Source organism: Hyperolius riggenbachi, chromosome 2 (assembly GCF_040937935.1).
Source record: "Hyperolius riggenbachi isolate aHypRig1 chromosome 2, aHypRig1.pri, whole genome shotgun sequence".
Lineage (NCBI taxonomy): Eukaryota > Metazoa > Chordata > Amphibia > Anura > Hyperoliidae > Hyperolius > Hyperolius riggenbachi.
This window is the reverse complement of record NC_090647.1, coordinates 39,327,389-39,355,207: the sequence shown is the minus strand read 5'-3', so window position 1 is coordinate 39,355,207 and position 27,819 is coordinate 39,327,389. Positions and strand designations below refer to the sequence as shown.

General features: G+C 53.0%; 1 protein-coding gene across 1 annotated transcript in view; it reads left to right on the top strand.

Annotated features, from left to right (window-relative positions):
* The first annotated feature begins 4,963 nt into the window (after positions 1-4,963).
* The window catches only part of ACER3 (alkaline ceramidase 3), a 102,671-nt gene continuing 79,815 nt past the window's right edge, over positions 4,964-27,819 (top strand). The window contains exon 1 of the mRNA XM_068266671.1: positions 4,964-5,112. Coding sequence (XP_068122772.1) covers positions 5,010-5,112 — 103 coding nt within the window. The 5' untranslated portion in view covers positions 4,964-5,009. The remainder of the gene's footprint in view (positions 5,113-27,819) is intronic.

Sequence of the window (27,819 nt, the reverse complement as noted above, 5' to 3'; positions counted from 1 at the left end):
TAGTTTCATTCTCGCAGTTTAGCCATTCTTTGGAGCTAGTAAATTTCCATTCATCTTTATCTCCAGACTATAATAAGGTCAGATGAGCATTGCAGAGACGTTATCATTAGTAGATTCTGATACATTTCCTTATTACTCAATACCAGGGAATACTGCTATCTGTCACTGCATGCATCATGCTTTCCTCCATCTCTCAGGCTGTGTTGGGTGTCTGGAATATCCCACATTTCACCATCGCAGGTCAGACTTTTCACCACACTTAAGGTGGGTACACACATCAGATAAAAGTCTTTGGAAAATGAAAGATCACAGACCAATTTTACCCCCTTCCATGTAGTATGAGAGCCATACCTACACAGTCTATTCTATGGAGCTGAACTCCCCATCAGATAAACTCTTTGCAAGATGCTGCACACACACAAAGATGCTGAACACATTCAAAAGATCATTATCTGCAAAAGATCTGTTCCTGCAAAATGCATTCATAGTCTATGAGATCTGCAGATCCTCATACACACCTTGTTTAACAGACAATCATCTGCAGATCATCTGCAGATCAGATCCACCAGGATGGATTTTCAGATCTGCAGATGATTGCCAGATATGCAGATGAAGTCTGTTAAACATGGTGTGTATGAGGATCTGCAGATCTCATAGACTATGAATGCATTTTGCAGGAACGGATCTTTTGCAGGAACAGATCTTTTGCAGATAATGATCTTTTGAATGTGTGCAGCATCTGTGTGTGTACAGCATCTGTGTGTGCAGCATCTTGCAAAGATGTCTATCTGATGGGGAGTTCAGCTCCATAGAATAGACTGTGTAGAGTATGGCTCTCATACTACATGGAAGGGGGTAAAATTGGTCTGTGATCTTGCCTTTTCCAAAGACTTTTATCTCAAGTGTGTATGAAGCATTACTCTACAATGTCATCACATACCCGCCTGCTAAAATTACCCTTCTAAACTTAGCTTCATTCAAAAACAACCAACCAACCATGAAACATTTGTAAAGCGCTTTTCTCTCATAGGGCACAAACCGCATAAGCTTGTCTCAGATCAGAAAACAGTGATGTCTACAAGGGCGAAAAATATGTGGTCATCATAAATTCCAGACTACACGGGTAGCTTTTCAGATTTGATTTAAAAGTGTCCAGGGTTGGAGCTGTCTTGAATAAGTTTGGCAAGGCGTTCCAGAGATTAGGGGCAGCATGACAGAAAGGTCTGGCTACAAAGATTCTTAGTTGGACTCTAGAGGTTGGTCAAGTTATTGGATACTTTTTGATTTGAGGTTGTGAGAGGTGTGATGCAGTTGCAGCAAATCCTTCAGGTATCCAGAGCCTAGGTCGTGTAAAGGTGGGTACACACGTCAGATAAAAGTCTTTGGAAAATGAAAGATCACAGACCAATTTTACCCCCTTTCATGTAGTATGAGAGCCATACCTACACAGTCTATTCTATGGAGCTCAACTCCCCATCAGATAAAAATCTTTGCAAGATGCTGCACACACAGATGCTGTACAGACACAAAAGATCAGTATCTGCAAAAGATCAGTCCCTGCAAAAGATCCATTCCTGCAAAATGCATTCATAGTCTATGACATCTGCAGATCCCATACACACCTTGTTTAATGGACATTCATCTGCAGATCAGACAATCATCTGCAGATCTGAAAATCCATCCTGGTGGATCTGATCTACAGATAATTGTCCGTTAAACAAGGTGTGTATGAGATCTGCAGATCTTATAGACTATGAATGCGTTTTGCAGGAATGGATCTTTTGCAGGAACAGATCTTTTGCAGATACTGATCTGTTGCGTGTGTACAGCATCTTTTTGTGCAGCATCTTGCAAAGATTTCTGTCTGATGGGGAGTTCAGCTCCATAGAATAGACTGTGTAGAGTATGGCTCTCATACTACATGAAAGGGTTTAAAATTGGTCTGTGATCTTTCATTTTCCAAAGACTTTTATCTGACGTGTGTACCCACCTTAAGGATTTGAATGTTAGCATGCCAATTTTGAAAATAATTCTCCATTTTATTGGCAGCCAGTGTAGTGAGCCAAGGATTGGTGTTATGTGGCAATGGCAGGGTTGGCTTGTTAACAGCCTTGCGGCAGCATTCTGTACTAGCTGCTGGCGGTGTAGGTATTTATTTGGCAGGCCTGCATAGAGAGCATTACAGTAGTCCAGCCGTGATGTGATGAAGGCCTGAATATTCCATGCAAAATGAGAGTAAACCATTTCCTATTGTCTTGCAATTGTGATATACCCACCAGAACTACACTTTTCCATGTAATCTGTGTTCATTACCGGTGGATAGATTTTTATAGTGCGCCCAATTATCACATGGCACATTGCAGAGTATGCCCTGAAGATAGTCATCACCACAAGCCATAGCTGCAGCATAAGGGCCCTTTTCCACTGAGAAATGCAATAACGCTGCTATTGCAATAGAATTTCTCTTGATTTCCAATACTGTGAATCTGCAGCAATCTGACTGCAAGGCAGGCAGAAAGGGCGCCGGACATTAGGGCGCCTTCATAGCCTGTAATGTGAATTACGGCTAAAGCTGAACTCAGAGGGTAATTGGGGCGCCGGAAAAAGATAGAGCCCAAATTACAAAAAAAGTGCAATTCGGCCGCCAGCAATATCTGGCAGCCAAATTAAAGTAAACCAGAGGCGATGCACCCTAACGTATTTTACCATATAGATCAGTGGGAACATTAGAGAAAACATCTACCCTGCTCTCTGTTTCACTCTTCACTGCTCAGCCTGCTTGTTATCAGCCCTGATAAAATCCCCCACTGAGCATTCAGTCTGGCTTTGCTCAGGAATCATTATAGCTGAGTCTGTCTTCTCTGATGTCTTTTCAAGCCCAAGCCTGCCCTCTTCTGGCTCTGCTATAATGACTCAGCTATAATGATTCCTGAGCAAAGCCAGACTGAATGCTCAGTCGGGATTTATCAGGGCTAGCTGGCGTACGGGAAGATGGCTGGGAAGCACAGTGTCCCTAGCAGGTGTACGGAGCGCTGGTCGGGAGGCATGGTGTTCCTGGCAGGTGTATGGGGCACTGGCTGGGAGGCGTGGTGTCCCTAGCAGGTGTACAGGCAGCTGGCTAGGAAGCGCAGTGTCCCTGGAGGGTGTACAGGTGCTGGCTGGGAGTAGCTGTATCCCTGGAGGGTGTACGGAGAGCTGGCTGGGAGGCGTGGTGTCCCTAGCAGGTGTACAGGCAGCTGGCTAGGAAGCGCAGTGTCCCTGGAGGGTGTACGGCTGGCTGGGAGTAGCTGTATCCCTGGAGGGTGTACGGAGATCTGGCTGGGAGGCGTGGTGTCCCTGGCAGGTGTACGGGGCGCTGGCTGTGAGGCGTGGTGTCCCTGGCAGGTGTACGGGGTGCTGGCTGGGAGGTGCGGTGTCCCTGGCTGGTGTACATGACGCTGGCTAGGAGGCGCGGTGTCCCTGGCGGGTGTACAGGTGCTGGCTGGGAGGCGCTGTGTCCCTGGTGGGTGGTGTACGGTGCGCTGGTTGGGAGGCGCGGTGTTCCTGGAGGATGTATGGGGCACTGGTTGGGAGGCGTGTTGTCCCTAGCAGGTGTACAGGGTGATGGCTGGGAGGCGGGGTGTCCCTGGGGGGTGCTGACAGTGAGGTGCAGTGTCCCTGGTGGGTGGTGTACGGGGTGCTGGCTGAGAGGTGCGGTGTCCCTGGCTGGTGTACATGACGCTGGCTAGGAGGCGCGGTGTCCCTGGCGGGTGTACAGGTGCTGGCTGGGAGGCGCTGTGTCCCTGGTGGGTGGTGTACGGTGCGCTGGTTGGGAGGCGCGGTGTTCCTGGAGGATGTATGGGGCACTGGTTGGGAGGCGTGTTGTCCCTAGCAGGTGTACAGGGTGATGGCTGGGAGGCGGGGTGTCCCTGGGGGGTGCTGACAGTGAGGTGCAGTGTCCCTGGTGGGTGGTGTACGGGGTGCTGGCTGAGAGGTGCGGTGTCCCTGGCGGGTGTACAGGTGCTGGCTGGGGGGTGAGGTGTCCCTGGCGGGTGCACAGGTGCTGGCAGGGGGGTGCGGTGTCCCTGGCGGGTGTACAGGTGCTGGCAGGGAAGCATGGTGTCTCTGGCGGGTGTACAGGTGCTGGCTGGGGGGTGCGGTGTCCCTGGCGGGTACAGGTGCTGACAGGGGGGTGCAGTGTCCCTGGCGGGTGTACAGGTGCTGGCAGGGGGGTGCGGTGTCCCTGGCGGGTACAGGTGCTGACAGGGAGGTGCAGTGTCCCTGGCGGGTGTACAGCAGGTGCTGGTTGGGAGGCGCGGTGTCCCTGGCGAGTGCTGGCTGGGAAGTGCGGCAGAGCAGGATCATCCACCAGGCGACCTAGGCAGGCGTCAACTGGCCCACCTGCCGCCCAGGGCCGTGGAGTCGGTATGACAATAAGATCCAACTTCGACTCCACAGCAGGGTTGCCAACTCATCCCTTTAATTACTGACACATATGAATTATACAGGGTTTGTGGCTATTTAGATGCAGTTAATGCACTGGTTATGTGCAAAAAGCCCCAGAACCTGTATAACTTAGATGTGTCAGTAATTAAAGGGATGAGTTGGCAACACTGCTCCACAGTCCTGCAGTCCCCTTCATTGACCTCTCCCCACTGTACTTTACCAAAGAGGCCACAAGGGGGCCCCAAATTAACTACCTTGCCTAGGGCCACATAATCTATCTCTGGCTCAGGCGCTGGCTGAGAGGTGCGGTGTCCCTGGAAAGCAGACATGCTGACAATGACACAGAGTAACCTGTCACGTAGCCACGCCTCTCCGCAGCACGCGATAGGCATAGTCCCTCCTGGCCCCTCTCCGGCCGCACCCTCAGGCGGGGTCTGGGCTCAGTGGGCGTGCTCTAGTGTCAGCGGGCGGGCTCTGGGTTCGGTGGACGGGAAGGTGGTGGAGAGAAGGCGGGGTCTAGGCTCAGTGGGCGGGGTCTGGGTTCGGTGGCCGGGCGGGCGGAGGAGAGAGGCGGCAGTGGCGGGATGGCTCCGGCTTTGGATAGGCCCGGTTACTGGGGGCCGCCGACCTCCACGCTGGACTGGTGTGAGGAGAACTATGCCGTGTCCCTCTACATCGCCGAGTTCTGTGAGTAGTCACGTGACCCTCGTGCTGCGGCTCTACCGGGCCGGAGCAGTGCTTTTCAGCGCTGCTAGCTTTGGGCGCAGCCAGCGCCGCCATAGACTGTAATGGGAATCAGTCTATAGCGGCGCTCAGTGAGGAAGGTCGGCTCCGTCAGAAGACGGAGCCGAAGTTGTTTAAAAAACACAATAATTCGGCCTCCAGCAATCGCTGGAAGCCGAATTATTTCATTCCCCCACTATCCATGGCGGCCTGGAGGGGGAATAGTAATTAAAACGCCCCGGACTTGTGCAGAAGCAGGACCAGCCATTTAACAGCTGGATCCTGCGCCCAAGTCTACCAGCGCCGTATTCAAATGTACGCTACCGGGCTGCCCCTTCACCTGCATAATGCATAACGAGAGAGTGTGCCCCTCTGTGGCCAGTGTGTGCCAGGAGGCAGTGCTCCTCCTCTGTATGGCCAGTGTGTGCCAGAAGACAGTGCCCCCTCCTCTGTATGGTCAGTGTGTGCCAGAAGACAGTGCCCCCTCCTCTGTATGGCCAGTGTGTGCCAGGAGGCAGTGCCCCCTCCTCTGTATGCTCAGTGTGTGCCAGGAGGCAGTGCCCCCTCCTCTGTATGGTCGGTGTGTGCCAGGAGGCAGTGCCCCCTCCTCTGTATGGCCAGTGTGTGCCAGGGGGCAGTGCCCCCTCCTCTGTATGGTCAGTGTGTGCCAGGAGGCAGTGCCCCCTCCTCTGTATGGTCAGTGTGTGCCAGGAGACAGTGCCCCCTCCTCTGTATGGTCAGTGTGTGCCAGGAGGCAGTGCCCCCTCCTCTGTATGGCCAGTGTGTGCCAGGAGGCAGTGCCCCCTCCTCTGTATGCTCAGTGTGTGCCAGGAGGCAGTGCCCCCTCCTCTGTATGGTCGGTGTGTGCCAGGAGGCAGTGCCCCCTCCTCTGTATGGCCAGTGTGTGCCAGGGGGCAGTGCCCCCTCCTCTGTATGGTCAGTGTGTGCCAGGAGGCAGTGCCCCCTCCTCTGTATGGTCAGTGTGTGCCAGGAGGCAGTGCCCCCTCCTCTGTATGGCCAGTGTGTGCCAGGAGGCAGTGCCCCCTCCTCTGTATGGTCAGTGTGTGCCAGAAGACAGTGCCCCCTCCTCTGTATGGTCAGTGTGTGCCAGGAGGCAGTGCCCCCTCCTCTGTATGGTCAGTGTGTGCCAGGAGACAGTGCCCCCTCCTCTGTATGGTCAGTGTGTGCCAGGAGGCAGTGCCCCCTCCTCTGTATGGTCAGTGTGTGCCAGGAGGCAGTGCCCCCTCCTCTGTATGGTCAGTGTGTGCCAGAAGACAGTGCCCCCTCCTCTGTATGGTCAGTGTGTGCCTGGAGGCAGTGCCCCCTCCTCTGTATGGTCAGTGTGTGCCAGGAGGCAGTGCCCCCTCCTCTGTATGGTCAGTGTGTGCCAGGAGGCAGTGCCCCCTCCTCTGTATGGCCAGTGTGTGCCAGGAGGCAGTGCCCCCTCCTCTGTATGGTCAGTGTGTGCCAGAAGACAGTGCCCCCTCCTCTGTATGGTCAGTGTGTGCCAGGAGGCAGTGCCCCCTCCTCTGTATGCTCAGTGTGTGCCAGGAGGCAGTGCCCCCTCCTCTGTATGGTCAGTGTGTGCCAGAAGACAGTGCCCCCTCCTCTGTATGGTCAGTGTGTGCCAGGAGGCAGTGCTCCTCCTCTGTATGGCCAGTGTGTGCCAGGAGGCAGTGCCCCCTCCTCTGTATGGTCAGTGTGTGCCAGAAGACAGTGCCCCCTCCTCTGTATGGCCAGTGTGTGCCTGGAGGCAGTGCCTCCTCCTCTGTATGGCCAGTGTGTGCCAGGAGGCAGTGCCCCCTCCTCTGTATGGCCAGTGTGTGCCAGGAGGCAGTGCCCCCTCCTCTGTATGGCCAGTGTGTGCCAGGAGGCAGTGCCCCCTCCTCTGTATGGCCAGTGTGTGCCAGGAGGCAGTGCCCCCTCCTCTGTATGGCCGGTGTGTGCCAGGAGGCAGTGCCCCCTCCTCTGTATGGTCGGTGTGTGCCAGGAGGCAGTGCCCCCTCCTCTGTATGGCCAGTGTGTGCCAGGGGGCAGTGCCCCCTCCTCTGTATGGTCAGTGTGTGCCAGGAGGCAGTGCCCCCTCCTCTGTATGGTCAGTGTGTGCCAGGAGGCAGTGCCCCCTCCTCTGTATGGCCAGTGTGTGCCAGGAGGCAGTGCCCCCTCCTCTGTATGGTCAGTGTGTGCCAGAAGACAGTGCCCCCTCCTCTGTATGGTCAGTGTGTGCCAGGAGGCAGTGCCCCCTCCTCTGTATGGTCAGTGTGTGCCAGGAGACAGTGCCCCCTCCTCTGTATGGTCAGTGTGTGCCAGGAGGCAGTGCCCCCTCCTCTGTATGGTCAGTGTGTGCCAGGAGGCAGTGCCCCCTCCTCTGTATGGTCAGTGTGTGCCAGAAGACAGTGCCCCCTCCTCTGTATGGTCAGTGTGTGCCTGGAGGCAGTGCCCCCTCCTCTGTATGGTCAGTGTGTGCCAGGAGGCAGTGCCCCCTCCTCTGTATGGTCAGTGTGTGCCAGGAGGCAGTGCCCCCTCCTCTGTATGGCCAGTGTGTGCCAGGAGGCAGTGCCCCCTCCTCTGTATGGTCAGTGTGTGCCAGAAGACAGTGCCCCCTCCTCTGTATGGTCAGTGTGTGCCAGGAGGCAGTGCCCCCTCCTCTGTATGCTCAGTGTGTGCCAGGAGGCAGTGCCCCCTCCTCTGTATGCTCAGTGTGTGCCAGGAGGCAGTGCCCCCTCCTCTGTATGGTCAGTGTGTGCCAGAAGACAGTGCCCCCTCCTCTGTATGGTCAGTGTGTGCCAGGAGGCAGTGCTCCTCCTCTGTATGGCCAGTGTGTGCCAGGAGGCAGTGCCCCCTCCTCTGTATGGTCAGTGTGTGCCAGAAGACAGTGCCCCCTCCTCTGTATGGCCAGTGTGTGCCTGGAGGCAGTGCCTCCTCCTCTGTATGGCCAGTGTGTGCCAGGAGGCAGTGCCCCCTCCTCTGTATGGCCAGTGTGTGCCAGGAGGCAGTGCCCCCTCCTCTGTATGGCCAGTGTGTGCCAGGAGGCAGTGCCCCCTCCTCTGTATGGTCAGTGTGTGCCAGGAGGCAGTGCCCCCTCCTCTGTATGGTCAGTGTGTGCCAGGAGGCAGTGCCCCCTCCTCTGTATGGTCAGTGTGTGCCAGGAGACAGTGCCCCCTCCTCTGTATGGTCAGTGTGTGCCAGGAGACAGTGCCCCCTCCTCTGTATGGCCAGTGTGTGCCAGGAGGCAGTGCCCCCTCCTCTGTATGGCCAGTGTGTGCCAGGAGGCAGTGCCCCCTCCTCGGTATGGTCAGTGTGTGCCGGGAGGCAGTGCCCCCTCTGTATGGTCTGTGTGTGCCAGGAGGCAGTGCCCCCTCCTCTGTATGGTCAGTGTGTGCCAGGAGGCAGTGCCCCCTCCTCTGTATGGTCAGTGTGTGCCAGGAGGCAGTGCCCCCTCCTCTGTATGGTCAGTGTGTGCCAGGAGGCACTGAGTGTCCCCTCCTCTGTATGGTCGGTGTGTGCCAGGAGGCAGTGCCCCCTCCTCTGTATGGCCGGTGTGTGCCAGGAGGCAGTGCCCCCTCCTCTGTATGGCCAGTGTGTGCCAGGAGGCAGTGCCCCCTCCTCTGTATGGCCAGTGTGTGCCAGGAGGCAGTGCCCCCTCCTCTGTATGGTCAGTGTGTGCCAGAAGACAGTGCCCCCTCCTCTGTATGGTCAGTGTGTGCCAGAAGACAGTGCCCCCTCCTCTGTATGGTCAGTGTGTGCCAGGAGGCAGTGCCCCCTCCTCTGTATGGCCAGTGTGTGCCAGGAGGCAGTGCCCCCTCCTCTGTATGGTCAGTGTGTGCCAGGAGGCAGTGCCCCCTCCTCTGTATGGTCAGTGTGTGCCAGAAGACAGTGCCCCCTCCTCTGTATGGTCAGTGTGTGCCTGGAGGCAGTGCCCCCTCCTCTGTATGGTCAGTGTGTGCCAGGAGGCAGTGCCCCCTCCTCTGTATGGTCAGTGTGTGCCAGGAGGCAGTGCCCCCTCCTCTGTATGGCCAGTGTGTGCCAGGAGGCAGTGCCCCCTCCTCTGTATGGTCAGTGTGTGCCAGAAGACAGTGCCCCCTCCTCTGTATGGTCAGTGTGTGCCAGGAGGCAGTGCCCCCTCCTCTGTATGCTCAGTGTGTGCCAGGAGGCAGTGCCCCCTCCTCTGTATGGTCAGTGTGTGCCAGAAGACAGTGCCCCCTCCTCTGTATGGTCAGTGTGTGCCAGGAGGCAGTGCTCCTCCTCTGTATGGCCAGTGTGTGCCAGGAGGCAGTGCCCCCTCCTCTGTATGGTCAGTGTGTGCCAGAAGACAGTGCCCCCTCCTCTGTATGGCCAGTGTGTGCCTGGAGGCAGTGCCTCCTCCTCTGTATGGCCAGTGTGTGCCAGGAGGCAGTGCCCCCTCCTCTGTATGGTCAGTGTGTGCCAGGAGGCAGTGCTCCTCCTCTGTATGGCCAGTGTGTGCCGGGAGGCAGTGCCCCCTCCTCTGTATGGTCAGTGTGTGCCGGGAGGCAGTGCCCCCTCCTCTGTATGGTCAGTGTGTGCCAGGAGGCAGTGCCCCCTCCTCTGTATGGTCAGTGTGTGCCAGGAGGCAGTGCCCCCTCCTCTGTATGGTCAGTGTGTGCCAGGAGGCAGTGCCCCCTCCTCTGTATGGTCAGTGTGTGCCAGGAGACAGTGCCCCCTCCTCTGTATGGTCAGTGTGTGCCAGGAGACAGTGCCCCCTCCTCTGTATGGTCAGTGTGTGCCAGGAGGCAGTGCCCCCTCCTCTGTATGGTCAGTGTGTGCCAGGAGGCAGTGCCCCCTCCTCTGTATGGCCAGTGTGTGCCAGGAGGCAGTGCCCCCTCCTCTGTATGGCCAGTGTGTGCCAGGAGGCAGTGCCCCCTCCTCGGTATGGTCAGTGTGTGCCGGGAGGCAGTGCCCCCTCTGTATGGTCTGTGTGTGCCAGGAGGCAGTGCCCCCTCCTCTGTATGGTCAGTGTGTGTGCCAGGAGGCAGTGCCCCTCCTCTGTATGGTCAGTGTGTGCCAGGAGGCAGTGCCCCCTCCTCTGTATGGTCAGTGTGTGTGCCAGGAGGCAGTGCCTCCTCCTCTGTATGGTCAGTGTGTGCCAGGAGGCAGTGCCCCCTCCTCTGTATGGCCAGTGTGTGCCAGGAGGCAGTGCCCCCTCCTCTGTATGGCCAGTGTGTGCCAGGAGGCAGTGCCCCCTCCTCTGTATGTTCAGTGTGTGCCAGGAGGCAGTGCCCCCTCCTCTGTATGGTCAGTGTGTGCCAGGAGGCAGTGCCCCCTCCTCTGTATGGTCAGTGTGTGCCAGGAGACAGTGCCCCCTCCTCTGTATGGTCAGTGTGTGCCAGGAGACAGTGCCCCCTCCTCTGTATGGCCAGTGTGTGCCAGGAGGCAGTGCCCCCTCCTCTGTATGGCCAGTGTGTGCCAGGAGGCAGTGCCCCCTCCTCGGTATGGTCAGTGTGTGCCGGGAGGCAGTGCCCCCTCTGTATGGTCTGTGTGTGCCAGGAGGCAGTGCCCCCTCCTCTGTATGGTCAGTGTGTGCCAGGAGGCAGTGCCCCCTCCTCTGTATGGTCAGTGTGTGCCAGGAGGCAGTGCCCCCTCCTCTGTATGGTCAGTGTGCGCCAGGAGGCACTGAGTGTCCCCTCCTCTGTATGGTCAGTGTGTGCCAGGAGGCAGTGCCCCCTCCTCTGTATGGCCGGTGTGTGCCAGGAGGCAGTGCCCCCTCCTCTGTATGGCCAGTGTGTGCCAGGAGGCAGTGCCCCCTCCTCTGTATGGCCAGTGTGTGCCAGAAGGCAGTGCCCCCTCCTCTGTATGGCCAGTGTGTGCCAGAAGACAGTGCCCCCTCCTCTGTATGGTCAGTGTGTGCCAGGAGGCAGTGCCCCCTCCTCTGTATGGTCGGTGTGTGCCAGGAGGCAGTGCCCCGTCCTCTGTATGGTCAGTGTGTGCCAGGAGGCAGTGCCCCCTCCTCTGTATGGCCAGTGTGTGCCAGGAGGCAGTGCCCCCTCCTCTGTATGGTCAGTGTGTGCCAGGAGGCACTGAGTGTCCCCTCCTCTGTATGGCCAGTGTGTGCCAGCAGGCAGTGCCCCTCCTCTGTATGGTCAGTGTGTGCCAGGAGGCAGTGCCCCCTCCTCTGTATGGTCAGTGTGTGCCAGGAGGCAGTGCCCCCTCCTCTGTATGGTCAGTGTGTGCCTGGAGGCAGTGCCCCCTCCTCTGTATGGTCAGTGTGTGCCAGGAGGCAGTGCCCCCTCCTCTGTATGGCCAGTGTGTGCCAGGAGGCAGTGCCCCCTCCTCTATATGGTCAGTGTGTGCCAGGAGGCAGTGCCCCCTCCTCTGTATGGTCAGTGTGTGCCAGGAGGCAGTGCCCCCTCCTCTGTATGGCCAGTGTGTGCCAGGAGGCAGTGCCCCCTCCTCTGTATGGTCAGTGTGTGCCAGGAGGCAGTGCCCCCTCCTCTGTATGGTCAATGTGTGCCAGGAGGCAGTGCCCCCTCCTCTGTATGGTCAATGTGTGCCAGGAGGCAGTGCCCCCTCCTCTGTATGGTCGGTGTGTGCCAGGAGGCAGTGCCCCCTCCTCTGTATGGCCGGTGTGTGCCAGGAGGCAGTGCCCCCTCCTCTGTATGGTCAGTGTGTGCCAGGAGGCAGTGCCCCCTCCTCTGTATGGTCAGTGTGTGCCGGGAGGCAGTGCCCCCTCTGTATGGTCAGTGTGTGCCAGGAGGCAGTGCCCCCTCCTCTGTATGGCCAGTGTGTGCCAGGAGGCAGTGCCCCCTCCTCTGTATGGCCAGTGTGTGCCAGGAGGCAGTGCCCCCTCCTCTGTATGGTCAGTGTGTGCCGGGAGGCAGTGCCCTCTCCTCTGTATGGTCAGTGTGTGCCGGGAGGCAGTGCCCCCTCCTCTGTATGGCCAGTGTGCCAGGAGGCAGTGCCCCCTCCTCTGTATGGCCAGTGTGTGCCAGGAGGCAGTGCCCCCTCCTCTGTATGGCCAGTGTGTGCCAGGGGGCAGTGCCCCCTCCTCTGTATGGTCAGTGTGTGCCAGGAGGCAGTGCCCTCTCCTCTGTATGGTCAGTGTGTGCCGGGAGGCAGTGCCCCCTCCTCTGTATGGCCAGTGTGTGCCAGGGGGCAGTGCCCCCTCCTCTGTATGGTCAGTGTGTGCCAGGAGGCAGTGCCCTCTCCTCTGTATGGTCAGTGTGTGCCGGGAGGCAGTGCCCCCTCCTCTGTATGGCCAGTGTGCCAGGAGGCAGTGCCCCCTCCTTTGTATGGCCAGTGTGTGCCAGGAGGCAGTGCCCCCTCCTCTGTGGCCAGTGTGTGCTAGGAGGCAGTGCCCCCTCCTCTGTATGGCCAGTGTGTGCCAGGAGGCAGTGCCCCCTCCTCTGCATGGCCAGTGTGTGCCAGGAGGCAGTGCCCCCTCCTCTGTATGGCCAGTGTGTGCCAGGAGGCAGTGCCCCCTCCTCTGTATGGTCAGTGTGTGCCAGGAGACAGTGCCCCCTCCTCTGTATGGTCAGTGTGTGCCAGGAGGCAGTGCCCCCTCCTCTGTATGGCCAGTGTGTGCCAGGAGGCAGTGCCCCCTCCTCTGTATGGTCAGTGTGTGCCAGGAGGCAGTGCCCCCTCCTCTGTATGGCCAGTGTGTGCCAGGAGGCAGTGCCCCCTCCTCTGTATGGCCAGTGTGTGCCAGGAGACAGTGCTTTCTCCTCTGTATGGTCAGTGTGTGCCAGGAGACAGTGCCCCCTTCTCTGTATGGTCAGTGTGTGCCAGGAGGCAGTGCCCCCTCCTCTGTATGGTCAGTGTGTGCCAGGAGGCAGTGCCCCCTCCTCTGTATGGTCAGTGTGTGCCAGGAGGCAGTGCCCCCTCCTCTGTATGGCCAGTGTGTGCCAGGAGGCAGTGCCCCCTCCTCTGTATGGCCAGTGTGTGCCAGGAGGCAGTGCCCCCCCCTCCTCTGTATGGTCAGTGTGTGCCAGGAGACAGTGCTTTCTCCTCTGTATGGTCAATGTGTGTCAGGAGGCAGTGCCCCCTTCTCTGTATGCCCACCCTGTACTCCATGGAATGGGTGCCCTGCGCCTTCCATTGTATTTTTAGTGTATACAATTAGTTCCATGGGGCAGTGCCCTTTGTGTGCCAGCATTTTAGTTTTCTGTATACATTATTACCTACTGGACTGCGGCTCCCTTCTCTGTGTATTTCCAGGGTTTTGTTATGTGTGTCTGGTGTATGCCCATGCATATGTTCTGCAACAAATCTCATTATAGTAAATGCTGATATAGTAAACCTTTGGCTGTAGTATACTCAGTCCCCAGGTCCTGCCTATGCCCCTGTATGATTTGATACAGTGTATGGTGAACCCTTTTATTGTACACACACCTTGGCCAGGTCCTTTGCAGGTTACTATAAGGGGATTATACTGTACATGTATACATTGAGTTGCCACTTTGCAGCTTATGAAAGTGAAGGCACATGTGGTGATGTTTCAGTGCCTGGTGCAAGCAGTATGTGCCATGTTTCTGTGCCCTCCCCCAGAATATGTATGAGATTTCGATTTCCCCAACCCACTGCCACTATTTTTGCAGTTTGTATGCAACTTGGTTTTTAGACTACTCCAATTCAGAAGTATTTGACTGGCCCGTTTTTAAGCTGCTTACAAACTGAACCAAAAAGTACACCAAATTGAGAATCTTATTGTATCATTCACGGCTGAAGAGTCGGTACGAAAATCATCCGAATCCAACTCTGACTCCTCAGTTTATGAAACCTGGGATATTAGACTGTGGCAGGATTCGATTGTGAGCTCTGAGTACTGTCAGTGACATGACTGAATATGTACTCTATTCTGTCAATGACATGACTTTGTCACTTGAGGTGACATGATGAGATAGACATGGGTATGTACAGTGCCAAGCACACACATAACTAGGCTGTGTTCCTTTGATTCTTTCTCTGCCTGAAAGAGTTAAAAATCAAGTATGCAAGTGACATTTTCTGTCTGGGTCGGGACGGGGTCGGACTATAGCGAAACCCTCACTGGAAAGCAATTACAGCCATAAAACACTTTCCTGGAAGAAAATGGCTTCTAAAAGCAGGAAAGAGATAAAAAGGTTTAATAGTTCATAGATTTTAGCTCTGGTATACGTCAATGCATGCGTCTTTGAGCAGAAAAAATGAAACAGTAAAAACGTAAAAAGTAAATTTAAAATGAAATAAAACTGAAAAGTCTTTTTTTAGGAGAAGGAGGATAGATACAATTGTTAATCTCGTCAGTTTGTTTTCATCTCGTGTTTCCTTTAATAACAGTGAGGGCTGCTGAAAGGTTATGTACAGTGTTCTTCATAGGAAACTTTATTTAAAAAAAAATAAAGGCCTAGCTAAAGAGAAAAAAAGATACTGACGGGTTCTGCTTATCAGTAACCTTGTTATGAATGGATATGAGCCAAGTTTGGATGATCAATCCTAACCACTTAATGTCACATAACGGTTTGGAATCCATTCCAGGCTTTCTGGATGAGGTGTGATGTCCCCTGCTAGGCAGGCCCTGGCATCTCTGGAGATGGCATATCCAGCACAGTGTGTCAGGTTACAGTGCCCTTTGCATGTGTTTCTCAATCAAGGCCATCTCGTCATATACACTGTGTGTACTAGGGGAAAGTTCTTGGCCTTTGTGAGTGCCCAGCATGAACGGCTGTGCTGGCATTGGCCTGCTTGTACAATCTATGCCAGGGGCGCCCAGGTTTTTTTTTTTTCAGCTTGGGAGCTACTGCAATAATTACAAATGAGAAATGATCTACAGATGCAAGCCACAACTGCAGCACAGTCCATCAGTGATTACCACAACTGCAGCACAGCCCATCAGTGATTACCACAACTGCAGCCCAGTCCATCAGTGATTACCACAACTGCAGCCCAGTCCATCAGTGATTACCACAACTGCAGCACAGCCCATCAGTGATTACCACAACTGCAGCACAGCCCATCAGTGATTACCACAACTGCAGCACAGTCCATCAGTGATTACCACAACTGCAGCACAGCCCATCAGTGATTACCACAACTGCAGCACAGCCCATCAGTGATTACCACAAGCCACAAGTGCAGCACAGTCCATCAGTGATTACCACAACTGCAGCACAGTCCATCAGTGATTACCACAAGTGCAGCACAGTCCATCAGTGATTACCACAACTGCAGCACAGCCCATCAGTGATTACCACAAGCCACAAGTGCAGCACAGTCCATCAGTGATTACCACAACTGCAGCACAGTCCATCAGTGATTACCACAACTGCAGCACAGTCCATCAGTGATTACCACAACTGCAGCACAGTCCATCAGTGATTACCACAACTGCAGCACAGTCCATCAGTGATTACCACAACTGCAGCACAGTCCATCAGTGATTACCACAACTGCAGCACAGTCCATCAGTGATTACCACAACTGCAGCACAGTCCATCAGTGATTACCACAACTGCAGCACAGTCCATCAGTGATTACCACAACTGCAGCACAGCCCATCAGTGATTACCACAACTGCAGCACAGCCCATCAGTGATTACCACAACTGCAGCACAGCCCATCAGTGATTACCACAACTGCAGCACAGCCCATCAGTGATTACCACAACTGCAGCACAGCCCATCAGTGATTACCACAACTGCAGCACAGCCCATCAGTGATTACCACAACTGCAGCACAGCCCATCAGTGATTACCACAACTGCAGCACAGCCCATCAGTGATTACCACAACTGCAGCACAGCCCATCAGTGATTACCACAACTGCAGCACAGCCCATCAGTGATTACCACAACTGCAGCACAGCCCATCAGTGATTACCACAACTGCAGCACAGCCCATCAGTGATTACCACAACTGCAGCACAGCCCATCAGTGATTACCACAAGCCACAGCTGCAGCACATGCACAGCGGCAGCCCATCAGTGATTACCACAAGCCACAACTGCAGCACATGCACAGCGGCAGCCCATCAGTGATTACCACAAGCCACAACTGCAGCACATGCACGGCGGCAGCCCATCAGTGATTACCACAAGCCACACCTGCAGCACATGCACAGCGGCAGCCCATCAGTGATTACCACAAGCCACACCTGCAGCACATGCACAGCGGCAGCCCATCAGTGATTACCACAAGCCACAACTGCAGCACATGCACAGCGGCAGCCCATCAGTGATTACCACAAGCCACAACTGCAGCACATGCACAGCGGCAGCCCATCAGTGATTACCACAAGCCACACCTGCAGCACATGCACAGCGGCAGTCCATCAGTGATTACCACAAGCCACAACTGCAGCACATGCACAGCGGCATCCATCAGTAATTACCACAAGCCACACCTGCAGCACATGCACAGCGGCAGCCCATCAGTGATTACCACAAGCCACACCTGCAGCACATGCACAGCGGCAGCCCATCAGTGATTACCACAAGCCACAACTGCAGCACATGCACAGCGGCAGCCCATCAGTGATTACCACAAGCCACAACTGCAGCACATGCACAGCGGCAGCCCATCAGTGATTACCACAAGCCACACCTGCAGCACATGCACAGCGGCAGCCCATCAGTGATTACCACAAGCCACACCTGCAGCACATGCACAGCGGCAGCCCATCAGTGATTACCACAAGCCACAACTGCAGCACATGCACAGCGGCAGCCCATCAGTGATTACCACAAGCCACACCTGCAGCACATGCACAGCGGCAGCCCATCAGTGATTACCACAAGCCACACCTGCAGCATATGCACAGCGGCAGTCCATCAGTGATTACCACAAGCCACACCTGCAGCACATGCACAGCGGCAGTCCATCAGTGATTACCACAAGCCACACCTGCAGCACATGCACAGCGGCAGCCCATCAGTGATTACCACAAGCCACAACTGCAGCACATGCACAGCGGCAGCCCATCAGTGATTACCACAAGCCACAACTGCAGCACATGCACAGCGGCAGCCCATCAGTGATTACCACAAGCCACACCTGCAGCACATGCACAGCGGCAGTCCATCAGTGATTACCACAAGCCACAACTGCAGCACATGCACAACGGCATCCATCAGTAATTACCACAAGCCACACCTGCAGCACATGCACAGCGGCAGCCCATCAGTGATTACCACAAGCCACACCTGCAGCACATGCACAGCGGCAGCCCATCAGTGATTACCACAAGCCACAACTGCAGCACATGCACAGCGGCAGTCCATCAGTGATTACCACAAGCTTCCAGTTTTTGTAAAAATTAAGCGCAAGCAATTTTCAAAATCGCCCTGAAAGCGCTTGTGCAATGATTGTCTATGAGAGAGTTCATATCTGAGCGGTTCGTTTGCGATCCGCTTTGAAAAGCGGTGCTTGGGCCATTTTTGAGGCGATTTGCCTCAATGGAAGGTATAGGAGAAGCACAAAACGCTCACAAAATCACTTTGGCAAGCGATTGCGTGAGCGGTTTTTTGAAAAAAAAAAAATTTCCGGATCCAAGACGGAAGAGGTTTGCAAAAGCGATTACAAAAACGCCCACTAAAACGAGCGAACGTTCAGAAAATCGCAGAAAAAAAAGCCCGCCGTGGACAAACACGCGAGCCGAACGCAATGTGAACAAGGCCTCTGCCAAATGGAACAGTGGTTGAGAGACAGAGTATGACGCGTACGTAACTTAGGCGGGGGGTTTGGGATCTACCCAGGAGTCCTTTGCGATCTACCATTAGATCACCATCTACACAATGGGCACCCCTGATATATGCACACATATAAAGCATTATTACTGGGTAAGGACCTCCTTTTTCTCTCAAAACAGGTGAACATTTCTACTAACATTACATAGAAAATAACAGGGTGGCTTGTGTAGCCTAAAGGCTGCCATACATCTATCGACTGTGCGATTCTATACTTTTTATCGAATCGGATAATCAATGCTGCCAAGAGCATGCCCAGTCGCCGATGCGACCAATTTCGGACCGAAATTAATCGCATGTATCGATTGGACATGCAGAAAGATGTCAGGCCGTCGTGGTCGATTGCGTGTGCAGTGGTAACGGTGATATTGGGCGAGTGAAGAACGCCCAGTGCTGTCCCCCCTAATGTCAAATGTTTCTGCCTGGTGCACTTTACTGTACCCGTCGGTGGCCGCCGCTGGCTACGTACGACATCCGTATACACATGCCCCACATGGTTGCCGGAGTAACGTGGGCACGTGTGACATTAGGAGCTTAGCTTTGGATCAGCAAGACGGTTCATGTGGCGTCACAAGGACGATTCCTGATTCATTTCAGCGTATAATTTATCGGGTCTCGGCGTGCAGTTTATGGGCAGCTAACAGATCTCTCTCTAATCAGATTAGTTCAGAGAGAGATGTCTCTTGGTCAAATCCGCCCATCATCTCCTGATGTATGGATACCTTTATGGATCAATTCATTAGTAATGTAAATACAGATATCATCCCCTCCATAGCACTGATATGCCATACCACTCAGATTAAAGAGACTCCGTAACAAAAATTGCATCCTGTTTTTTATCATCCTACAAGTTCTAAAAGCTATTCTAATGTGTTCTGGCTTACTGCAGCACGTTCTACTATCACCATCTCTGTAATAAATCAACTTATCTCTCTCTTGTCAGACTTGTCGGCCTGTGTCTGGAAGGCTGCCAAGTTCTTCAGTGTTGTGGTTCTGTGAGGCATCTCCCCCCTCCAGGCCCCTCTCTGCACACTGCCTGTGTATTATTTAGATTAGAGCAGCTTCTCTCTTCTCTCTTATCTTTTACAAGCTGCATAAATCCTCCTCTGAGCTGGCTAGGCTTTCACATACTGAGGAATTACATACAGGCAGATCTGTCTGCACTCTGCAGGAAGAAACAGCCTGACACTTCAGTGGAAGATAGCTGCAGGGGGAAAGAAACACACAAATGATCTCTTGAGATTAAAAAGGAAGGGTGTATACAGCCTGCTTGTGTATGAATGTATTTTCTATGTGTGGACATACTGTACATCAACCTACTTCCTGTTTTGGTGGCCATTTTGTTTGTTTATAAACAAACTTTTTAAAACTGTTTTTAACTACTTTTAATGCGGCGAGGAGTGGCGAAATTGTGACAGAGGGTAATAGGAGATGTCCCCTAACGCACTGGTATGTTTACTTTTGTGCGATTTTAACAATACAGATTCTCTTTAAAGTGGAATGGGGCCCTAGGGGGAACAACTTTTTCTAAGATTGGTTGGGGGATAGCATCAGCTAGGCCCCTAGTGTCTCTCCAGGCCCTAGGCAACTGCCTTAGTTGCCTTGTGGATGGTCCGGCTCTGCTCTGGAGTCCATGCCAGTAGCTGCTGCACAGATGAGTATCATTCTATGGCAATGCCACTGCTGTGTGAAATAATCCTGCAAGTTAGAGATTTGCGCTGCAGAGAGGTAACAGGCAAACTGAGACAGGGTGTAGACAGGCATGTGGGAACATGCTTTCCAATAGGAGAGAATGGGTCTACTTGGCATGCCTGCTGCTGGGTGGCAGGTACCTAGTGTGGCCCAGATACCGCTACTGTACATCTAAGCAGCTTGCTGTCTTCAAATCCCCACCTCTTACATCTGTGGGCGCAGGTCTGACTGGTCAGCCTTCACCACTGCACACAGGGAAGACTTGCGACTTACTTGCGAACAAGATTTACCAGCATGCCCGATCGATCCATTAAATTTATTTTGGATGAAAAAATTATCAAAAGATCAGTTGGGTGGCCATGTTGCGGTATCGATTCTTCTTTGATCTGATAAAATTGTTGGATCGAAAGGTCGATTGGCCCGTAAAATGATAAATGGGCATCCTTTGTCACTACTGTGGCCACATTGCAGGATGGAAGTGTGTGCTAGATAAATAATGGGGATTTTGCTGGTTTGAATTCCATGCAATGTCTCTTCTAACCTTTTAAGTGGCCATACATCAGACAATCGATGGGCAGATCGACCAAGAGATGGATCTCTCTCCAGGCGAATCTGATCTGAGGGAGATCTGTCAGCTGTCCATACACTGCAGGCCGGTTCCGAAACAATTTCAGCATGAAATCTCTCGGGAATCGGCCTTGTGACACCGCATCCGCTGCCGCGCTGTTCCCCCTAATGTAAAATGTGCCCTTTGCCATATACTTTACCTGTTCATGTTCACCGCTGGCTCCTCCCTGCGTCCATGTGGTTGCCGGAGTAACGTGGGCGTGTGTGTATGCGGGTGGAGCACAGTGGCGTGGCGGACCCTAACAGGTTAAGTATACTACAAAGGGCATGAGGGGCACATGTTACATTAGGGGGGACAGCGCTGGAGGTTCCTTTGCGTTGATCTCCCGATATGGCATGCTGTAATCGCCACGCATCCATTCGAGTATGTCGGCGCGGCCTCTTGAAGCATATCTGATCAACCTGAAATTGTTTGCATTGTCAACCGGGGATGCTGTTGGCGACACCGATTTTCATCTGATTATAATAAACGAATCAGATGGTCGTTCGGCCGCCAAGTCATCTGGTGTTTGGCAACCTTTACTCTTCCATACTGGAGCAGGCCCGGAATCCTGCTGTGTGGAAGGAAAAATCCGCTCGTACATCCGGTGTGTGTAGAGCTTGGTTAATAATTAATGTGACTAAAGGCTTCATCAGCTGTCATTGAGATCGTTAAATGCGATACCCCCACCCCCATGGCCAGAAAGATGAAAGGGGCCCTGCCTGTACCCGTCACTGCTCGTTAGAATGCAAAGTTCACACTCGCTCTGCAGGTCCTGCAAGACAGTCACACTCACGTCATTTGCACTTTGTATGCCTGCGTAGATGCCTCATCCAAAGTGGCCAGAACCGCAGGGCACACACAGGGGATGCACCATACAAAGTGGCCAGAACCGCAGGGCACACACAGGGCTGCACCATCCAAAGTGGCCAGAAACAGCAGGACACACACAGGGCTGCACCATCCCAAGTGGCCAGAACCGCAGGGCACACACAGGGCTGCACCATCCAAAGTGGCCAGAACCGCAGGGCACACATAGGGCTGCAACATCCAAAGTGGCCAGAACCGCAGGGCACACATAGGGCTGCACCATCCAAAGTGGCCAGAACCGCAGGGCACACACAGGGCTGCACCATCCAAAGTGGCCAGAACCGCAGGGCACACACAGGGCTGCACCATCCATAGTGGCCAGAACCGCATGGCACACACAGGGCTGTTCCATCCAAAGTGGCCACAAACAGCAGGGCACACATAGGGGATGCACCCTCCAAAGTGGCCAGAACCGCAGGGCACACACAGGGCTGCACCATCCAAAGTGGCCAGAAACAGCAGGGCACACACAGGGCTGCACCATCCCAAGTGGCCAGAACCGCAGGGCACACACAGGGCTGCACCATCCCAAGTGGCCAGAACCGCAGGGCACACATAGGGCTGCAACATCCAAAGTGGCCAGAACCGCAGGGCACACATAGGGCTGCACCATCCAAAGTGGCCAGAACCGCAGGGCACACACAGGGCTGCACCATCCAAAGTGGCCAGAACCGCAGGGCACACACAGGGCTGCACCATCCATAGTGGCCAGAACCGCATGGCACACACAGGGCTGTTCCATCCAAAGTGGCCACAAACAGCAGGGCACACATAGGGGATGCACCCTCCAAAGTGGCCAGAACCGCAGGGCACACACAGGGCTGCACCATCCAAAGTGGCCAGAACCGCAGGGCACACACAGGAAATGCACCATCCAAAGTGGCCAGAACCGCAGGGCATACACAGGGGATGCACCATCCAAAGTGGCCAGAACCGCAGGGCACACACAGGGGATGCACCATCCAAAGTGGCCAGAACCGCAGGGCACACAAAGGGCTGCACCATCCAAAGTGGCCAGAAACAGCAGGGCACACACAGGGCTGCACCATCCATAGTGGCCAGAACCGCAGGGCACACACAGGGCTGTTCCATCCAAAGTGGCCACAAACAGCAGGGCACACATAGGGGATGCACCCTCCAAAGTGGCCAGAACCGCAGGGCACACACAGGGCTGCACCATCCAAAGTGGCCAGAAACAGCAGGGCACACACAGGGCTGCACCATCCAAAGTGGCCAGAACCGCAGGGGATGCACCATCCAAAGTGGCCAGAACCGCAGGGCACACACAGGGGATGCACCATCCAAAGTGGCCAGAACCGCAGGGCACACACAGGGCTGCACCACCTAAAGTGGCCAGAAACAGCAGGGCACACACAGGGCTGCACCATCCATAGTGGCCAGAACCGCAGGACACACACAGGGCTGCACCATCCAAAGTGGTCAGAAACAGCAGGGCACACACAGGGGATGCACCATCCAAAGTGGCCAGAAACAGCAGGGCACACACAGGGCTGCACCATCCAAAGTGGCCAGAACCGCAGGGCACACACAGGTGATGCACCATCCAAAGTGGCCAGAACCGCAGGGCACACACAGGACTGCACCATCCAAAATGGCCAGAACCGCAGGGCGCGCACAGGGGCTGCACCATCCAAAGTGGCCAGAACCGCAGGGCACACACAGGGGCTGCACCATCCAAAGTGGCCAGAACCGCAGGGCACACATGGGCTGTACATCCAAAGGGGCCAGAACCGCAGGGCACACACAGGGCTGCACCATCCAAAATGGCCAGAACCGCAGGGCACACACAGGGCTGTACCATCCAGACAGTGGACTGTGTACTGTAGTTTAAAGGCCCACCATCATGAACATTTTTTAAATTCAAAATGCATATACAGCAAAGTCCCTGTTACCCGGAAGTCTCAACTAACCGGCATGCTGGATGGAAAACAGGGACTATAGTTCTGAGCAGGTTTTGAGGCTTCTAAGATACTCACAGAGCCTTCATCGATGTCTAGCAGCCTTCCTGCTGAACTTAGTGGCTTCCGGTGTCCGTGCACGCCAGTCGACGTGTCACATGACCCGATGCAGGTCAGGTGACACCGGCTGGTGTGCACAGGGGAAGCTGGAAAGCCACTAGGTGCTGCAGGAAGACTGCCAGAGGTCAGATGTGCCGGCTCAGTAAGTACGGGGGGGCGCTTGGCGAGGATTTGGGGGGATGTTTATGCTTTTTAGGCAGGTTGTTCAAGCAACCGGCAAGCACATACAGGGAGTGCAGAATTATTAGGCAAGTTGTATTTTTGAGGAATAATTTTATTATTGAACAACAACCATGTTCTCAATGAACCCCAAAAAACTCATTAATATCAAAGCTGAATATTTTTGAAAGTAGTTTTTAGTTTGTTTTTAGTTTTAGCTATTTTAGGGGGATATCTGTGTGTTCAGGTGACTATTACTGTGCATAATTAGTAGGCAACTTAAAAAACAAATATATACCCATTTCAATTATTTATTTTTACCAGTGAAACCAATATAACATCTCAACATTCACAAATATACATTTCTGACATTCAAAAACAAAACAAAAACAAATCAGTGACCAATATAGCCACCTTTCTTTGCAAGGACACTCAAAAGCCTGCCATCCATGGATTCTGTCAGTGTTTTGATCTGTTCACCATCAACATTGCGTGCAGCAGCAACCACAGCCTCCCAGACACTGTTCAGAGAGGTGTACTGTTTTCCCTCCTTGATGATGGACCACAGGTTCTCAATGGATCTGGTGAACAAGAAGGCCATGTCATTAGTTTTTCTTCTTTTATACCCTTTCTTGCCAGCCATGCTGTGGAGTACTTGGACGCGTGTGATGGAGCATTGTCCTGCATGAAAATCATGTTTTTCTTGAAGGATGCAGACTTCTTCCTGTACCACTGCTTGAAGAAGGTGTCTTCCAGAAACTGGCAGTAGGACTGGGAGTTGAGCTTGACTCCATCCTCAACCCGAAAAGGCCCCACAAGCTCATCTTTGATGATACCAGCCCAAACCAGTACTCCACCTCCACCTTGCTGGCGTCTGAGTCGGACTGGAGCTCTCTGCCCTTTACCAATCCAGCCACGGGCCCATCCATCTGGCCCACCAAGACTCACTCTCATTTCATCAGTCCATAAAACCTTAGAAACATCAGTCTTGAGATATTTCTTAGCCCAGTCTTGACGTTTCAGCTTGTGTGTCTGGTTAAGTGTTGGTCGTCTTTCAGCCTTTCTTACCTTGGCCATGTCTCTGAGTATTGCACACCTTGTGCTTTTGGGCACTCCAGTGATGTTGCAGCTCTGAAATATGGCCAAACTGGTGGCAAGTGGCATGGCAGCTGCATGCTTGACTTTTCTCAGTTCATGGGCAGTTATTTTGCGCCTTGGTTTTCCCACACGCTTCTTGCTACCCTGTTGACTATTTTGAATGAAACGCTTGATTGTTCGATGATCACGCTTCAGAAGCTTTGCAATTTTATGAGTGCTGCATCCCTCTGCAAGATATCTCACTATTTTTGACTTTTCTGAGCCTGTCAAGTCCTTCTTTTGACCCATTTTGCCAAATAAAGGAAGTTGCCTAATAATTATGCACACCTGATATAGGGTGTTGATGTCATTAGACCACACCCCTTCTCATTACAGAGATGCACATCACCTAATATGCTTAATTGGTAGTAGGCTTTCGAGCCTATACAGCTTGGAGTAAGACAACATGCATAAAGAGGATGATGTGGTCAAAATACTCATTTGCCTAATAATTCTGCACTCCCTGTATATCTGGCATCAGGTGATCCCCGCTGGTGCCGGCTAATGGGGACTATGCTGAATATAACAGACATTTCTTCCTCAGTAGGATGCACAAATCCTACCTAATGATGTACAAGTGTCCCTGCTTCCTGTCCCTGTGTCAGTGCTTTTGCGCTACTGTGCATGTTCTGCACTGACAGCCGTTGAGACAGGACAGGCCGGGCGGGTGCGGCGGTGACAGACCTAGAGCCCGTTTTTAGATGGACTTAGGTCACTAGTACATGATAAAAAGGGAACCCGGAAATTTGAGTGCCCTGAAAAACCAATAGTAGAATATCAGTCAATTTACAGATATTCTATTCTTACTGCCCCCCAGGGGTAATGTTAACTGCCCCCTCCTTCTTTCATAAATAATGGCCAAGGGGGAAAATTCCCCCCCACCCCCCATAGCCGTTACTGAAATGGGCGCCTGTGGAGGTTTACAAATTTTCTTTTTTCGGAAAGCTCTATGAATTTTTTTCTTATGTCGGTGTCACTTACAGTAAGTTGCAAAGTTCTGACAGGATTTGAACTATTCCATCTCCTTATAGGGGATTCTCAGAGTTTTCCTTATTTTAACCACTTGAGGACCGCAGTGTTAAACCCCCCTAAAGACCAGGCCATTTTTTGCTAAATTGGCCACTGCAGCTTTAAGGCCTCGCAGCAGGGCCGCGCAACTCGGCACACAAGTGATTTCCCCCCCCCCCTTTTCTGCCCACCAACAGAGCTCTCTGTTGGTGGGGTCTGATTGCACCCCAGGTGTTTGTTTATTTGTTTTATAAATAATTATTTGTTTATTTGACTAATATTTTTTACTTTTTTTTTGGTGTTAATTTTATAATTCCCCCTCCCCCCCACCAGCCAATCAGCGTGATCGGTTGTGATAGGCTTTCCGCCTATGACAGTGGATCACTTCTGCAGCTACAGCACTGCGATCTAAGGTGGTAATTAGAAGGCAGTTTGGCTGACAGTCTCTCAGCGACGTTGGCCGCTGGGAGACCCTACCAAGTGGAGATGCGCGCGCATCGGCTCACGTGATCTCCTGCAGAACCCCGTCCCAGGATTTGACGCCAATTGGTGTTAAACGGTCCTGGGGCTGCTGGGGGTCCCGCCCATTGGCGTGACGCTCTTCCTGAATGGCAGTTATTCAGACCAATTGCCAGAATACGGTGCAAGCGAGTGGGGCAGTCCTGCCTGTATCTTCGTACAGATGCTTTTCAGGGAGTGCTTTAGTAATGAATAAAGGTAATGCTGAGAATCCCTCATGAGGAGATGTGCTAGTTCAAAACTTGTCAGATTTTTACTGACTGCTGTAAGTTACAGGAACATAGGAAAAAAGTAATTTATACCGCATTTTACTCTGGGAGAAATGTACTTATAAGTATGTGTACACATGTGTTTTACAATTTTTCTCGATAGTGACTTTTAATACGGTGGGGTCTCGGTTATTGAGTGTGATGACGGCTAGGTCACGGTGACAAACTAGGCCGTATCAATATGTGTAATTTCCGGTTTCTTAAAGGTACCCATTAACTTTGCATTGCTTTGCATCGCTGGGTCCCCGGTTCGAATCCCAGCCAGGTCAACATCTGCAAGGAGTTTGTATGTTCTCCCCGTGTCTGCGTGGGTTTCCTCTGGGCACTCAGGTTTCCTCCCACATCCCAAAAACATACATATGTTTATTGGCATCCCCCTAAATTGGCCCTAGACTAAAATCTACATGCACTACACAATATAGACACATGACTATGGTAGTGACTAGATTGTGAGCTCCTTTGAGGGACAGTTAGTGACAAGACAATATACTCTGTACAGCGCTGCAGAAGATGTCGGCGCTTTATAAGTACTAAATAATAATAATAAAGATCCGATTGTTTGATTAGGCCTCGTTCACATCATCACAAGCAGATGGCTGTGCGATCGGAACGCAATGCATATGATCGCACATCATCTGCGTTTCCATGCGTTGCGTAGTTGATCTCATTCACTGTAGTGAATGGGTCAGTCGCGTGTTTTGCCAAATGGGTGCAGCATGCGTTCGCGCACCGCAACTAGTTCATGCCACCCGGCTACTAGTTCATGCCACTTGGCTGGAAACAAATTCTGGGGAGAACACCGCACTGGTCCGGAACGCATGCAGTGTGAACATCAGACAGTGCGCTCTGTGCACTTCTGATGTTCATGCGTGTCTGCCTCTTGCACGCATTGCCGAAATACGGACGGCAACCCGTGTGATGTAAACGAGGCCTTAGACTGCGGGATCGAAAGTAATCGAAAGGTACCGTTTTTTTTCCCCAGCAAATAAGACCCTTTTCCTCTCCAAAAATGGGGATAAAAAGTCATAGGACCCGCCGCTATGTCGGGGACGCCCTGTATTGTTCCCCTGTGGGACAGGAGGAGGACCCAGTAGGACTTGGGAGAGAACATCTACAAGACATACCTGGAACATGGACGCACCAAGTTTAGTATATATTTTTTAGTTTCCCTAGTTTTTGTACTCTAAACCTAGGTGTGTCTTACACTCTGGAGTGTCTATGGTAATTATTGATTGTTTTCATAAGCAAGTCTTTCTCTTTTCACATAAGATCACAAAATCCAACATTCTGTATTCCAATCTACCATAGAATTGTAGATTTTTCTCCACGTGCTGCGTGTTTCTGTGCAATTCGATTGTAAAGATCTGATCGAAAGATCGCATCTTAGGAATAAATTGTACCGTTGATGGGCACCTTAAAGCGGACCCAAACCAAACATTTTTTTAATTCAAAATATTCAGTTGCACCACTCTGACACATACAAAGATAAATAAACACTCCTTCAAGCCTATGAGCATTTCAGTGCATGCTTTTCACCCTTCTCTTTTCATAACTAGGGTTATACTGGGGGCAGCCATTACTTCTGAGCTTAGTAGGGGGTTTTAGATCATGGGTGTGTTTGTCATCAGCTGCCCTCCCTCACAGGGGCGTCGTCTATGTGAAATCTCACACAAGCTGAGATCACCTCCCCTGTGA